Source organism: Erithacus rubecula, assembly GCF_903797595.1.
Source record: "Erithacus rubecula genome assembly, contig: scaffold_114_arrow_ctg1, whole genome shotgun sequence".
In the NCBI taxonomy this organism is placed as follows: Eukaryota; Metazoa; Chordata; class Aves; order Passeriformes; family Muscicapidae; genus Erithacus; species Erithacus rubecula.
This window is the reverse complement of record NW_027636257.1, coordinates 485,314-502,421: the sequence shown is the minus strand read 5'-3', so window position 1 is coordinate 502,421 and position 17,108 is coordinate 485,314. Positions and strand designations below refer to the sequence as shown.

General features: G+C 48.4%; 1 protein-coding gene across 1 annotated transcript; it reads left to right on the top strand.

The window, feature by feature from the left end:
- Nucleotides 1-15,243: 15,243 nt before the first annotated feature.
- LOC306815308 (olfactory receptor 14A16-like) lies at nucleotides 15,244-16,194 on the top strand (the record flags this gene model as incomplete). The annotated part of the gene is made up of 1 exon (XM_079331895.1): nucleotides 15,244-16,194. Exon 1 carries the CDS (start codon nucleotides 15,262-15,264, stop codon nucleotides 16,192-16,194), a length of 933 nt encoding a protein of 310 aa, XP_079188021.1. The 5' UTR covers nucleotides 15,244-15,261.
- Between the last annotated feature and the right edge of the window lie 914 nt (nucleotides 16,195-17,108).

Below are 17,108 nucleotides of genomic sequence, written 5' to 3'. Positions count from 1 at the left end.
ATCCACCGAGACTTAAACATGGTAGACCTGCTGTCTCTAAATCCCTATTGATTTCTTTTGGGTAGACCTGGTATCTTTGAATCCCTATTCATTTCAATTGGCAGGCTTGATATCCAAAATCTGCCTGTCAGAAGATCATTATAACAAAAGATGAGCAACTCAGAGACATTGTAAAAGACAGTTTATTGCTTTATTGCACCAGTCTCATAGAAGGGTGAGACATTAAAGGTGTTACACCGAATGCCATAATATCTGAAGCCATCTCATTCTTAGTTGCAATGCCTTACATTCATTTTTTAGCCAATCACATTATTTCTATGAACTTTGCTAACATCTTTTATCACCAATCATAAATTGCGTTGCTTCCCACAGCTTTGCTGCCATGTGCATTTTTCAACCAATCATATAACACTTCACAAACTTGTAATGATATATCTTAAACTTCTATCTAACTAACCAACTAACACCACCCTGTCACCCAGGCCATGGCACTCAGTGCCACATCCAGTCTATACTGAAACTCTTCCTGGGACAGTGACTCATCCACGTCCCTGGGATGGCCGTTCAAATGCCCAATCACTTTCTTTCTGAAGAATATTTATTATGTCCAGCCTAAACCTTCTTTGGGGCAGCTTTAAGGCTGTGTCCTGTCACTGTACCCTGGGGAAAAAGCCCAACTCCACCTGGCTGCACCCTCCTGTCAGGAAGTTGTAGAGGGTGATGAGATCTCCTCTGAGTCTCCTCCAGGATAAACATCCCCAACTCCCTCAGCTACTCCTCACAGAACTTGTGTTCCAGATCCCTCACCAGCCTTGTAGCCCTTCTCTGGACACTCTCCAGCTCCTCCATGTCCTTCCTAAATTGGGCCCCAGAAGTGGACACAGCGCTTGAGGTGCTGCCCAGCCACTGCTGAGCACAGGGGAAGAATCACTGCTCTGGGCCTGCTGGTTGCACTGTTCCTGGTCCACAGGGGTCTGAGGGGTTGGATGAGGGAAATGGTGAGGAGGGGATGGGGATGGGGACAAAGTGTGATTGATTGACCATCATGAATCTATTCAGACTGCATTAGAAGGTGCTGAAGGTCAATATAAGTTGGACAGTTCTGATATCCATCTACAAACAGGAAAAGAACCAGAAGAAATCACTTCTCTCAGCATTGTTACCAATATAGTATATTCACTTGGAATACACTTTTGAAATCTATCCAATTAACCACCAAAGATTTGAAAACTTAAGTTATCCCCAGGAGCTTTTTTATGGGTGTTTTTAACAAATGTTTATGAGCCTTTGTCACTGAATTCTGGAACTGAAGATCTCAAGAAAGAAGAGGCCTCTGGAGTAGTAAAATTCATCAGCATCCTCCTAGTGGCTGAGGATCCATCCTCATCAGAGCAGGAATGATGGAACAGAAATAGGAACAGATAATGCACTGATCACCCACTGACTGATTACACCTGCTGACCTTACCCACTGACCACATCCCACTCACCACCCAAATGACCATACCTCCAATGATCACACCCACTGACCATAACCACTACACACAATCACTGACCACACCCATATCCTAGAAACCAGTGCCAACACCCCACTGACCACACCCACTGACCACCCCAATGACAAATCCCATTGACCACACCCCGCTGACCAACCCAACGACAACCCCTCCAAAAATACTGAGCACACGCAGTCCTTATTCTTTCTGCTCACTCCTCTAAGTTATTTGAAATTCCCGTTCTCCAATAGCTCAAACAGCTGGCTGCTTCCTTCTCCTATTTGACCAGGCAGAAATTCCATAAATACACCCTTGTATCTCAAATACAAAGAGTTAAATTGCAATGGGAGTCTTATAATTCATTTTTACCAAGCTGGCACCATTCCCAGTCTTTTTCAAAAATATCCAAATTCTCCGGCTTTAAACCTTACCCACAGACTGGACTCACTATCTCAAACTGATCATGTGCTACTTCCAATTATAGGATCTCAGGAGTTCCAGGGCACACTTGGGGCACACAGGTCTCCTTTTATTAGATATACAATACCATCTCTTCTTGCACCCTCTACAGAGTAGAAGGACCTAACTTGGTTGTCACCCTGGTCCGCAATGAAAAATTGTCCGCCCACACAAAAAGCAACGAGTTACCCTTATTAGTCCCCACCATTGTGGATTTCTGAAATTATTCTCTACTGGTGGTAATTCTCAGTCAAAAGCCAAATAATTACTTGTTCAAAGATAGCCCTTTCAGAAACTGTCCAGGACACACACAAGCGATGAGCACCTGTCAAGTATTGATGATTGAGATAACCAGAGCCATCAGGAAAGCTACATCTGAATGCCGGCTTCCCATAAACCGAGATCTGCATTCACCAAATTCATCATTTCCCAGACATGGTTTTGTCCAGCTGAATGCAGAGAAAGACTACATGAATGTGTGCAACAACAAAAATAAAGACCTCTGCTCCAGGCTATGAAAAACTGTATAAAAACTGGACTGACCAGGGTGGCTTTGTGAGCACTGGGGGATCCAATGTCATAGAGGTTGGATCAGAGTGTGCTCACCCGGCGCCGATCCCGGGCTCAGCGCTGTCCCTTTTTGATAGTGGGTAAGGAGGACCGTATTTCAGTCACAAAATAAATTATCATTTATTCTAATTATATTTAATTCGGCTTAATCTCATTTATAACACCCTCATCTACAGCCTGAAGAATCAGGAGATTGAGGATGCCCTGAGGAATATGACCACTCTGTGTTTCCAGAAAAAATGAAATGCCTGGTTTTTTTGGATTCATATTGGAGGTTGTCTTAGTTTACATCCAAAATATTGACCACAAAGAAAAGCCATTGTTTGTGCCATTTCTCATTTTGTTTCACTCCACATTCACTGTGACCCAGAGATGATGTCAAGGAGAGTTGGCCTCTTGGTGGGTTTGAATGAACCAAAGGATCACTCTCCCAGCGAAGTTTTCTCCAGAGATGCCCCTTTTGTTCCCTCCTATGGAGCTGCAGCAGCAATGTCTGTGTGCAGAGCTGGGGCAGATCAGTACTGACACAGCAGCTGTGCCCAGCAGCAGAAGTAGCACTTGGTGTTGCCAGTGCTGCTCCCATGCCACTGCCCCACTGCCCTCCTGCCCCTCGTGTTGCTGCAGGGCCTGAGTGCTCTCGGGGCCAGGCACAGCCCTGGGGGTGGCAGTGCCGGGGCTGCAGCAGAGACAGGCCACGGGCACTGCTGGCGCAGTGCTGACACCTCAGGGCAGGGCCTGGGGGCTCCAGGCTCCTGCAGCCCTGGCCTTTCCCCTAGCTCACACAGGTGCCGTATCCTTGCAGGCACAGACACTGCAGCACTGGCTCAGGAGCCCCTGTTTGCACTGCACAGAGCAGGCATCAGCACCCCCATGGTGCTGCTGTGGGGAGATGGAGCTGAGTGAGCACAAATGCCATCAGCCCCTGGGGCCAGCAAGGGCTGGGGGACACCAGAGAAACCACTCAGGTTTGTTGTGGCCTCTGCAGTCAGTCATAAAGTTTGAAGTTTGTTCCAATGAGTGGTGAGTTTATTCTCCTGCAGACATTGTTTCTCAGAGCCAGGGCTGACTGGCAGACACCCCAAAACTACCGTGAGCATTTTCTTGTGTTCATCTTTTGTCCTGGTTTGAAAGGACAGGTGTCTGCCAGTAAGGGCAGAAGTTTCCCTTTGGAATAGAGACTTTGGCTCCACTCCCCCCCGCCAAGTATTATAATTGTTTGAATCATAGACTCTGAGGCAGAGATAAGGGGGGGGGGGGAATAACAGCTCTTTTACTAATATATCTAACTGTACAAGCAGAAAACAATAACAGTTAAAATTGCTAACAGAATGGAATAGATAACTCGGTGTCAGTCCCTTTAGATGCAAGCACGCTGTTTCTGTGCTTAGTCCACAGCCCGAATCTGCCAAGGGCAGACGGGAACAGAGGCAGGACGGGAACGAAGGCAGCGGCCACGCCGGTCTCGGTGGGAACGGGCGGAGCGGCGGCTCCTCGCTCACCGTGTGTGTCCGGGTGATCAGCTGTGTCCGCAGAGGCAGGAGGCTGGAACGGGACAGATGCAGGGCAGGTGATCACAGAGGGTCTGGCTCTCCTGTGCGCCGGCCGCGTGGGCTGACAATCCCGGACGTCCTCTTCCCAGCTCGCCGGAAATGCGAGTGCCCTCCCGGAAGCCTCAGAGGCCCCTCCGGGAGCCATTCCCACCCACCCCTTTTGTCTGGACTCATCAGAGACCCTGGGTGTAACCCGGCCAGCTCCATTGGCATGATAATGGGAAAAATTCTTTCAATTGACACAGTAATAGAAAAACACTCAACCCCCAACACCAGTCTATACCAAAAGGTGGCTAATTCGCTTTGAAATGAAATTAAATGTGGCCCTCTGTCTGAGGATAGTGTGGCTGGAACTCCGAAGCGTGGTATCATTTCCTGTAACAGTACTTTAGTGACCTCTCGTGCTTTGACAGTTCTGGTAGGAAAGGCTTCTGGTCACCCTGAGAAAGGTGTCTATTAACACCAATAAGTATCAGTACACCCCTTTCCTTGGAAGTGAGCTTCCCCATCCTTGTCCTTTGGGATTTTCAAATTCAGACCACATCAAGCCTTGAACCACTTGGTCTGGGGCTTTTTCTTACAGATTGGGCTGCTGACTTGCTGAGGTCTCTTCCAACTCAGCTCTCCAATTATCCTGGAAATATGCTGGTCCCTGTTTTAGATAAAAGCACATATTTTTGGGACAGGAGACCTCCAGGGTTGTACAAGACCTGCAGCTTGTGGGGTGATTAGCTCCATCATTTGAGTACTTTTAAGAAACGTTAGCGTTTTCCTACCGCAGGAGAGAAGGAATTACCTGCAATTGTACAGTGCCAGAAGAAGAAGTATTGATCTTTCCCTCTGTTTGTGTCACCAATATTCAGTTTTTTCATGTCCTTCTTCATTCATGAGTTTCCACCTCTCCTATTTAAATGGCCATGTCTATCGACATCTCTTAACTAGACCAGCTGGATCTATGGCCTTCTCATTGCTCCCAGATTTCCTCCTCTACCTCCACTCTGGGCATTCCAATGCCTCTCAATTGAGTATCTTCCCACTTTGAGCTTCAGGGAGTTGCCCAGTCTTTCAGAACTTTAAATAACTCATTAGTCAACATCTTAATTGCACTTCTATCTTTTACAATTACCTTTGTCTATATCTAAAATTATTTCTGTATGGATATGCCTTGTGGATAAGTGGGCACATCAGATGCTGCTGGGTCATCTCATGTGGCTGAGAGAAGAGTTTTGATGCTTTTAAAATGAAATGATATTTACAATTTTTTATGTTGGCCATGAAGAGAAACTTTTCTGTGCCTCTGAGTCTCACCAGTTCCTGACCCCCAAAGAACCAAAACTGAAACATTGCTGATGTCCCTTCCAGACTCATCTCCCTGATGATACCAGGATGGTGCTACTCCCAATTTTGGAATAGGCTGGAGCAGATGTTTATAGGACAGGAGCCCTGGGGCTGTAGGGGCCCTGACACTTGCAAAGGGCATGAGCACATCTCATTAGCTGTGTTACTTGAGTACTTAAAGAAATGTCAAAGGTTTCCCACCAGGAAAGAACAGAAACTTCCTGCAAGTGTACTAAGGCAGGAGAAGAAACATTGCCCTTCACCTCTACCTGTGTTACCATTATACTCTTCCCCTCTGTGTTTCCATTATACTGTTGTTTCATGACCCTCTTCATTTGGGTGTTTCCACCTCTCCTGTTTAAATGGCCATGTCTAAGAACATCTCTTCACTAGACCAGCTGGCTCTACTCTATGGCCTTCTCATTCTTCCCAGATTTCCTCTTCCAGTTCTTGTCTAATCATTCCACATCAGTTAACATCTTAATTGTGTTCATATCTATCACAGAATCACCCTTTCTAATGTCTTTATTTAAAACTATTCCTGTAATGAAATCCCTTGTGCATGGTTATGCTCACGTTTCTTGAAGTAGTTCTGTTTCTGGCCACCTGCAACCCAAATTGTTTTTCTCCTAAGTTCTTAAGAATAGAAAATTAGGTCTATTATAAAAGAAATTATTTACTGAATGGCCTTAATCTTAACAGACAAGAGACCTTAAATGGACTCCTTACTGCACAGGATAAATAAAAGAAGTACAGATACATAAAAACACAGTGCACAATGAAGATTCCTATATTACAGCCAGTGAAGAAATAGCAGAGATCAGGAGTCAATGTCACGTGCCACCAAAATGATCAGGGAGTATACATGGAACCCTTTCACTCAACTTCCAGAAAAGTAACCACAAAAATGCATCCAGACTTGGGGGATAAGCCCTACCTGTTTGCAGAGACTATGCAGAAGACTTCTGCTTTGTGAGAGTTTTGTGCAATATTTATAGTTTTTAAAATGAATTTATGTCACTCAGGAATTCAAGGCTTATCTCCATTCAGTCTGCTCTCAAGGCAAGATGTTCATGGTCAGCTAGGAATTCCTGGCACCAGAGAGAACTCAGGACAGGACAGATGTCCAGCCTGGGTTATCTCAGCAATTCCTGAGAGGGGGAAGATGCCCTGAATTATGGCCCAGCTGATGGACAGAACAGATGAGCTCTTCTGGGCCATAGGGGAAGTCCTGCTGCAGGAACCTCATGGAACCAAGGGTGTGTTGTGGCATTGTGATGCCTCATGGAACCAAGGAGACCATGATGACACCAATGAACTTCGTGGAACCAAGGGTCCATTGTGACAATTTGGATCTACAGAGACCATTGTTGAGTGCAGAACCTCATGAACCAATAGTCCATTGTGACAGATCAAGGTCTCACAGAACCACAAAGAGCACTGTGACCCCGTAGGACCCCATTGACCCAAATCTCCACTGTGACAGTTCAAAACCTCATGGAACCAAGGGACATTTGTGACACTGCAAGGCCTCAGGGAGCCAAGGATTACAAAGGTCTCAAACATTCCTTGCAGGGTTCTGCCTTGGGGAAGGGGAACCTCCTTGGTGGCACCTTGGACTGGCACATACCTGAGGAGTGGGTCTGTTTTCATTGGGGAAAGTTTGGAGTTTCAGATTGCTTGGAAAAAAAAAAAAAAAAAAAGAAACTCCCACTTATTTGGGTGCCACCAGTTTTCAGAGACTCAATGCAGAAAGGAAAAAGTAAATAACTTTAAAAGACTGAAGCACCTAGAGGCATTGAGCCATTGGCCATTGAGCCCCACTGAGTGCTGTTATTGAGAAAGGCTCTCAAGAGACTAATTAAAGCAGATAACTGGAGGCCATGGTTGCACAAAGTTCTCAGAGACTCCAAGGCAAAAGCAAATTAAAAAAATTAAACAAACTTGCAGTCCCTGGGAGCATGAAGGAGTCCCCAGGGGCATTCCTCACCAAGGCTCCCCAGGGACTGGTCCCAGCAGATCCCTGAGGATGTGGGGGGGATGCTGAGGGCAGGAAAAGGGGTGGCAGTGGCCAGCCTTGCTGGGGCTGTGCCAGGAGGCCCCAGTGGCTCAGGACAAGGTGTCTCCTCACAGCCCTTGGTGGCACAGACCCTGCTGTGTCCCAGGGCACCAAGACTTGGCTTCTCTTTGTCCCCACCTGCCATCTCTGCCTTCAGCTCTTGACTCTGATTATGGCTTGAGGACACTTTCTCACCTGTGTTCCTCGATGGGAACCATTAAAACTTTAGGAAACTTTGGAGTTTGATTCTCATTTGGAGTTCTTGAGAGGTTTCCTAACAAACCATGGTCGTGCCTTGATTTCCCTTTGGTCTGGTGAAGTTCATTAGGAATATTTTTTATAATAGTTTTGGAAAAATATTTCAAAGTGCATCTTAAAAATATCCATTCCTATTTTAAGGGTGTATTTTACTGCTGTTCTCTTTAAAGCAGAGGTGATCTCAGCATTCTGTGATTGATATTGATCCCAGGTCTCTTCTCAGGAGGTCTGGCCTGCTCAGAAAAGGTGTGTCTTGAGCTCTGACCCAGTGTGGGCAACCTTGCTCCTCATTCTCCAACCCCATCCTGTCTGCCCTCTTTCCCCTGGGACCTGTTTTGCTTGGAAAACCGGCAGAGGGATGTGTCTCTTTTCTTATTTTTGATGCAATCTAAACCTCTTAGTTTTCCCCATGGAAAACAGACACACTCCTCAGGTGTGTGCCAGCCCAAGGTGCCACCAAGGAGGTTCAGCGCTGGGGATCGGGGCCTCAGGGCCGGTGCCTGGAGCCGGTGCCATCTTTCCTTTCTGCCTCTAAATCCCGTCATGCCCCGTGGCCCCATAGAGCCCCATTTGGAGCCGAGACTACAATAGCCATCATGCCCCGCGCTCCACAGAACCCCAGTATTCCCCTCCAGATGTCCAATAGATGTCCTCCAGAACCTCCAGGATCCCTAAGTGTGCCCTCAGTGCCCATTTGGGAACCTCCCAAAACATCCCCGAATCCCCTGAATGCTCCCAAGCCCGCAGGTGCTCATTACATCCACTTCTGGAAATTCATCTCTTGCATCTCCAGAGAGCTCAGAGCTCATAACTCAGTCAGTCGCCTAAGAGTCCTGTCCTAAAGAGCCTGGTTAGAGCTCCCCAAGATCCCTCCAAGCTCTCCTGAACTGTACACGTTCCCCCCTGAGGACCTCAAGTTGCCGTTCATAGGCAAAAGTGTCCCAGCAGTGCCCTCCTGGACCCCAAACTATCTGCAAGACGCACTTCCTGGACTACAGCTCCCATCATGCTGCACGGTTCTAGTAAAATGCCATTCCAGCTGAGACTCCATCCCCCATCATGCTCCGTGCCTCACAGAGAGACATTGCAGTTGCACCTGGAGCTCTCATGATGCTCCACAGCCCCTTTACACAGTATTATACCCGCGCCTACAACTCCCATCATCCCCTGCACGCCAGAGAGTTCCGTTAGTGCACCCCAGTGCCCGCCCGGACCCTGAAGGGTCCCAGATTCTCCTCTGTGACCTCCAAGTGCCTCCCTGGACTCCCAAGTGCAACTCTGAAGCCCAGACCCAAAACTGCCCCAAATGTGCCCCAGAAATGTCTCCCTGGACCCTGAAGTGCCCACCTTGACCCTGTCTGAGAAAAAGTTAGTAATAAAGATGATAAAATTATTACAAACCTTATGAATTATCTTAAAGAGGGAGAAATAAATAACCAATAGAATTTAATTTTTAATTATGGGATTTGTCTTACTTAGAAACAATGACCTATAATTTATTTGGTTGCTAAGAATATGAAGTTTATTAATATAATTATAAAAATGAGACTAAAATGCATAGAATAGTATTATTATATCTCAGAAAAATAAAATTTTATTATTTAATAACATTTTTGTTTTAGAGAGAAATTTATGAGGTTTTTTTTATATTTTTGGTTACCAGTCCCAGGTGGGAGATCTCAAGAGTTGGTGAGGTTGGGGGTGAAGAGCAGGTTGAACTAACTGGGTCAGTCTGCAATGGGCTCATTCTTCTCTGTGCCCAGAGCTCCTAAGAAGATATTCAGCACCAAGTTCACCTGCAGAATGCTTCTATCAATTTATCTCTGAAATGAAAAACAGAAAACCATTCCCTAAAATAAATAAAATAAAGTAAAATAAAGTCATGAGATGCACTTTCAAATCTTCCTCCTTAACAGACCTCCAAACTTAGTCCAAGCATCTCCACAAGCCCTGGAGACTTGATGACAATTCAAAGAAGACAAAGAGATCCTGCAGGCTTTTTGCATTTTAAGGTTCCCCACAGTAGATTTGGAGCTGGATCAAGGATCTCTTTTGCTATCCTCAGCCTGCACTGCACTGAGCACCAAGCTCCTTTGTTCTTCCACAGTATTCATGTGCTTGAAGCCTCCAAACCCCATCTTGGGAGATCTCTGGGCCCTCTCCAATGTGGTGGCAAATCAAAACATTTTGCTCATCATCTACAAAAGAAGCCAAGGCAGCAAGACCTGTCTGTTCTGATTAATTTTTTCTGGGTGTAATCCTTGGATAGATGCAATTTTGGACATAGAAACCACATTTTGGCCATTGATGCCTGGGTGAGAAAGATAGTTCTTTTTCACTGGAAGGAGAGCACTGAGCCCCAGTGGTTTGCAGTAGGTGAGAGAGAACCTGCAGGAGGTCAAGGCCAGCCTGAGCTGTCTGTCCTGGCAGATTTTAGCTGGAAGAAACATTTGCACATAGTGATTTTTTTAGGGGGAGCACCAATTTAATCTTTGGGCACCTGGAAAGGGAGGTGGTTCTTTTCTATAGGATTGGAAGCACAGGGTCCCAGTGCTTCAAGGGCTGATGAGAGGCAGCCCTCGATGCACAAGGATCATCTGGACCTTTCAGGTGGTCCACGGGAGTCCAAGCCAGCCAGATCTGGTTCCATCTCCTCTTGGCTCCGCAAGGCCCCTCAGTGTCACAATGGCCCCTTGCTTCCACGAGGCCCTGCAGGCTCACAATGGCCCTTTTATTCTGTGCGACCCCACAGTGTCACAATTGTCTTGATGATTCCATGGGGCCTGACAATGCCACAATGATCTCCATAGACCCACGGTGCCCTGCAGGATCACAACAGCTCTTTGGCTGCACGAGGCCCTGTAATGCAGCAATGGCCTCTTGGTTCCACACAGCCTTGCTGCTTCACACCGGTGCCTTGGGACCCTTCAGCCCAACAGAGCTACAGTGATGTCCTTGGATCCAGAAGGCCCTGGAGTATCACAATTTTCCCTTGGTTCCTTGGGGTCCAGCACTGTAACATGAATCCTTAGTTCCATGGGGCTCTGTAGTGTCACAATGGACTCCTTCGTTCCATGGAGTCTCAAAGTGTCACAACAAACCATTGATTCCATGAGACCCCACAGTGTCACAAAAGCCCCTTGGTTCCATTGAGCCCGACAGCGACACTACGGTATCCTTGTTTTCATAAGGCTCCGAAATGCCACAATGAGCCTTTGGTTTCACAAAGCCTCCAATTGTAAAAATGGTCTCCATGGTTCCATGAGGCCGTGCTGTGTCACAATGGACCCTTGGTTCCAAGATGCCCCATAGTGTCACAATGGTATCCTTAGTTTGGAGTGTGAGAATGCCCTCTTGGTCCTTTGGAGCTCATAGTGCTGCTCTTGTGCCCTTGGTTCCATGAAGCCCTGCAGTACCCCAGTGTTCCTTTGGTTCCACTCGGCCTCAAAGTTTCATCATGATCTCCATGGTGTAATGGTTGGTCCGAAGTTTCCCTGATCTGCCTCACGACCATACAATATCAGAGATTAAGATCCTGAGGACCCTTTTGGACATCGCTTTGGACACGAGTCCTGGCTGGCTGAGGTGAATGCTTGCCAAGGGACTCTTTTTCAAGCGTGCTTGCTGCTAGCCATGGTACACTGCTCTCGCACAGTGTGCTGGCTATAGTGTCCTGTTCCTGCACCTCTTTCCCGGAGCAACGGTCTCTGCACACAATAGTCCATAAATCTCCCCACCTTTTGGCCAGAGGCCACTCGCTTTGGAAAAGGGACTATAAAAGATGACTTTCTGAAAAAGATTTTTGAGATGTCCCCACAGAAGACAAGTCTTTTGGCTGGACCATGAGGACACCGTGTCTATTGCCAGGTCTACTAGGATGTTTATTTCTATTGGTTAAACACAAGGATGCATCTCATCTGTTGCTAGCTATTCCTCATTACACCCCCCCCCGCCCCAGTCTCTTTACTTTGTTTCCTTTATATCTCTCCTCTCTATTGCAAAAACTGAGTTGCTGGCACTCAAAAAAGGCACAATTCTGTTGCTGTTGAATAAAAACTTTAGTCCCTTTTTTGTGTGTTTTTTGCACCCTGAGTTCGAACAAGCCATCATGACTCCGGCTTTTGTTGAGCAGATCATAACACATGGTTTCATGAGCCTCTGCTGTGTCACAATGGCCTCCTTGGTTCCATGATGCCCTGTACTGTAACAAAGCTCTCCTTGGTTCCACGATTTCACATTGGCCCCTTCATCCCATGGAGCCCCACACTGTCACTGTGGTCCCCTTTGTTCCATGAGGCCCTGCTGTGCTACAATGACCCCAATGGTTGCAATGGTCTCCATCAAGACTCTCTACAACTGCCTGAACAGAGGTTGCAGTCATGTGGGGATCGGTGTCTTCTCCCAAGCAACCACTGATAGAACAAGAGGACACAGTCTTAAGACGAGCCAGGGGCAGTTTAGGTTTGACACCAGAAAAAATTTCTTCACTGAAAGAGTGATTGGGCACTGGAATCTTCTGCCCAGAGAGGAGTGGAGTCACCGTCCTTGGAGGAATTTCAAAAGAGACTGGGCATGTCACTCAGAGCGATGATTAAGTTGATGAGGTGATGTTAAGTAATAGGTTTGACTTGATGATCTCCAAGGTCTTTTCAAACCTTGTGAATTCTGTGATTCTCTTTCAGATAAATCTCCATTGTTCCATGAGGCCCTGAAATGTCACTATGGACCTTTGGTTTCATGAGTCCCCACAGTGTAACAATGGACCCTTTGTTCCATGAGGTTCCTCAGTGTCACAATGGCCTCTTTGGATTCACAGTGCCACAATGGCCCCTTGTTCACAATGGACTTCTGATTCCTTGAGCTTTCATACTCCAAGCCACAGTTCTGCAGTGTCACCATGGACCCTTTGTCCCATGAGGTTCTGTAGTATAACATGCTCACTGTGAGGTTCTGCAGTGTCACAATGGACTCCTTGGTTCTGTGAGGCCCTGGAGTGTCACAATGCACCCACGCCTGCAGGAGGGAGGTTCCACAGCGTCACGATGGCCTCCTTGGATGTGCAGTATAACAATGGACATTGGATTCATGAGGCCTTTCTCTATCATGATGGACTTTTGCTTCCATGAGGACTCTCAGTGCCACAATGCTCTCCTTGGATCTGCAGTGCCACAATGGACCATAGGTTCCATGTGGTCCCACTCCATCAAAACGGATTTTGGTTCCATGAGCTCCCACAGTGTCAAATGGCCACTTTGTTCCTTGAGGTTCCATAGTATCACAGTCAACTCCTTGGTTCTGTCAGGCCCTGCTGTCACCAAATCTCAAAAATTTCAGAGTAAGATTCCTTAACACTAATTTGGTTTTAAAGAGCGCATCATTTTTTCAGGGCTCAGGTCCAATGTGGGATAACACCTAACCTAACATAGATACAATATTCTAAGGGTGTTATCTTACTTTCAGTCACTACATGTGTATTAAAATTTGCTCATTTCCATAAAACCTACCTCAAGTCCCCAGGTTCTTTCCTTGTTTTTTCTCTCATTTCACCCTTGAGCCAGATGCCTTCATCTTGTCTACCAACTGTCCCTGCTGGGAAAGCATCCCCTGCATGCCTTGCTCCTGTGCTAATAGTTCACAGGCACAGTAAAAGTTAAATTAAACCTCTTGGTATCAAGGCCAAGGCTTTGTGTAGCCAGGAAGAAGCAGGCAGGAGACAGAGCTGTCAGCAAAGGAAGGGGCCAGCCAGGTGGGGCAGCTGGGGGATAACGACAGCCTGCAGGGACAGAGGCGCAGGACATGGACACTGTAGGACAGCCTGGGCTGCAGAGGGCACAGGGATGGGCAGCAGCTGAAAGGCCCTGCCAGAGCCAACTGCTGCAGCACTTGGGCCATGGCTGCTGGCCCTGGGCCTGAGGCCAGCAGGGGACAAGTGAGCCTTGCTGTGCTGGGGCCTCATTGCCTCCTTGTCCCTGCTCAGCAGCCTGTCAGGGGCTGCCCCATGGTCCTGCACTTGGCATTGCACATCCCCAGAGCCCAGTGGCCTGGGAAGAGCCCTGAGCAATGAGGGAGGGACAGGATGTGCCTTGCCAGGGGCTGGGGTTCAGCCCTTGGCCCTTTGTATTCCTGAATCGCATCCAGGTTTGCCTAGCATTAGAGACACTTTTCTCTCGTTTGTCTCCACTTGTCATCAGTGCCACCAGTGTTCTGCTCAAATTGGAACTTGGGGACACTTTGTCAGTCGGGTCCCTCAGTGGGACCCATTAAAACTTCAAGAAACTTTGGAGTTTCAATCTTGCTTTGAGTTCTTGAGAAGTTTTTTGAACATTCTCTAAGGGACTGAGTCTAATGACACTCTCAGGGCTTTGATGGTGTTTACATCAAAGTCCTCGTGCTGTGTCTGTGCTGCTGAGCTTGGCTGGGCTCCTGACAGAGATGATGATCCTGGCAATCAAGAAGTGCTTCAAAAAGACATTTCTTCTGTGGAGCAGTTCCTCTTCCAGCCCAGCAGGGCTGAGAGCACTGCCTGCAGCCACCTTGGGCAAAGGTGAGAGGAATAGAGAGCTCCAATCAACAAGCGCTGGGAATGTGCTCAAAAGTGACTGGGGCAGAATCCCTCCCAGCCCTTGACACAGGAAGCCTCTGGCTGCAGGACAAGGCAGCTGCAGCTCCTGCAGTGATCTCCTGAAGCTGGAACATCCCAATGCCTACAGACACTGTGAGTACATTCTCTGATTCTCTCTTGTGCAGAGCAGCCAGGGGTGCCCAGGGCTGTGCTGCATAGCAGGGTCATGCAGCCCACGGTGCTGTGCTGGGGCAGGGACTCTGCTGCCAGCCAGGGACAGCTCTCAGCCAGCCCTGGCACCTGCCCACAGCACTGGGGGACAGGATTGGGTGGAAGAAAGAGCTGGTATGGCTTGGAAGTGTTCTCCTTGCATGGTGAGGATGCAGCATTGTACAGGACTGCTACTCCCAGCATGACATTTACCTTTAGAACATTTCCAAGTAGATGATATAGGGAGCACAGTGAGGCAGAGGCTGCATAAAAAGGAAAATCCTGATTTTATAATTTACTTCTCTGTGTTGTTTGGATAGGAAATTGCACACAGATATTAATCTCTCTGTTTAGGTTGAGAAAAATAAAAATTTCACTCAAGTCTGAATAAAGCAGGCAAAGGAAGAAATCAGCACAGGGTCCCTTACAGGCAGCATCAGTGTCTCTTTTCCAGCCTCCTCTGGGTTGCTCTGATGTTGCCATCAGAGGCTACAGAGGCAGAGCTGACCCTGGACAGTGCCCTGTGCTGGGAGGGGTCTGCAGGGCAGAGCTGAGCCCTCAGGGCTGGGCTGGGCTCTGGCAGCTGTGGCAGCCCTGGGCACAGGAATGCAGCTGCTGGCAACAGCTCCAGGCAGCAGAGCCCTGGGCAGGCAGTGGGGTGAAAGTGCCACAGAGTTGTGCTGGAATATTTAAAGTTTTCTCCAAACTGAACTATTCCATGATTACTTTTTTTACAGGTCCCCATGCCAAGACACAGCAAATGTCCAACAGCAGCTCCATCAGCCACTTCCTCCTGCTGGCACTGGCAGACACACGGCAGCTGCAGCTCCTGCACTTCTGCCTCTTCCTGGGCATCTCCCTGGCTGCCCTCCTGGCCAACGGCCTCATCATCAGCACCGTAGCCTGCGGCCACCACCTGCACACCCCCATGTTCTTCTTCCTGCTCAACCTGGCCCTCACTGACCTGGGCTGCATCTGCACCACTGTGCCCAAAGCCATGCACAATTCCCTCTGGGACACCAGGAACATCTCCTACTCAGGATGTGCTGCTCAGGTTTTTTTCTTAGTGTTCTTCCTTGGAACACAGTATTCCCTGCTGACCATCATGTGCTACGACCGCTACGTGTCCATCTGCAAACCCCTGCACTACGGGACCCTGCTGGGCAGCAGAGCTTGTGCTCACATGGCAGCAGCTGCCTGGGCCAGTGCCTTTCTCAATGCTCTGCTGCACACGGTCAATACATTTTCCCTGTCCCTGTGCCATGGCAATGCCCTGGGTCTGTTCTTCTGTGAAATCCCACACATCTTCAAGATCTCCTGCTCCAAATCCTATCTCAGGGAACTTAGGCTCATTGCTGTTAGTGCCTGTTTAGGAGTCATATGTTTTGTGTTCATGGTTTTCTCCTATATTCAGATCTTCAGGGTTGTGCTGCGGATCCCTTCTGAGCAGGGACGGCACAAAGCCTTTTCCACCTGTCTCCCTCACCTGATTGTGGTCTCCCTGTTCCTCAGCACTATTATGTTTGCTCACCTGAAGCCCCCCTCCATCTCCTCCACATCCCTGGATCTGGCAGTGTCAGTTCTGTACTCTGTGGTGCCTCCAGCCCTAAACCCTCTCATCTACAGCCTGAGGAACCAGGAACTCAAAGCTGTAGTGTGGACAGTGATGACTGGCTGCTTTCAGGAACATTAAACTACTGGCCATTTTCTGCAAAACACTTGTAAAAAAAGTCATCTTCGGTACTTTTTTATTTTTATTGGGTTTTTTCTTTTGATTTAGTTTCTTCATACATTCCAGAAAGAAGAGCCATCCTTTTGGCATTTCTTATTTTGTTTCTCACCACCTTCCCTGTGTTCTCAGTTTGTGTCAATAAGGAGCTGTGCTCTTGGTGGCTTTAAACAAATTAAAGGATCTCTCTCTCCAAGAAAATTTTCTCCAGAGATGCCCTTTTTTTCCCTTCTCTGGAGGTGCAGCAGCAGTCTGTGTGCAGAGCTGGGGCAGATCAGTGCTGGCACAGCCGCTGTGCCCAGCAGCAGCAGCACTTGGTGTTGCCAGTGCTGTTCCCAGGTCACTGCCCTGCTGTGCTCCTGCCCCTCGTGTTGCTGCAGAGCCTGAGTGCTCTCGAGGCCGGGCACTGCCCTGGGGGTGGCAGTGCCGGGGCTGCAGCAGGGACAGGCCATGGGCAGTGCTGGGGCAGCGCTGACACCTCAGGGCAGGGCCTGGGGGCTCCAGGCTCCTTGGCCAGGCACTCTCCAGAACACTTGGCCAGGTCAATGCTGTCAGAGAAAACCCTTGTGAGCAGCCCCAGGCTGGCCGTGGGCAGGCTGGGGGAAAACAGCACGGCTGGTGCTCTGCAAGGTCCCTGCAAGGGGGAGACCCTGGCAAGGAGCAGCAGCCCTGGGGGCTGATCCATCCCCACTGCGCTGGACGGCCCAAGGCAGCGTCCCAGAGCGTCCTCATGCACCTGCCAGCAACATCCCCCCTCTGCAGCCCTGGCCTCTCCCCCAGCTCACACAGGTGCCGCATCCTTGCAGGCACAGACACGGCAGCACTGGCTCAGGAGCCCCTGTTTGCACTGCACAGAGCAGGCATCAGCACCCCCATGG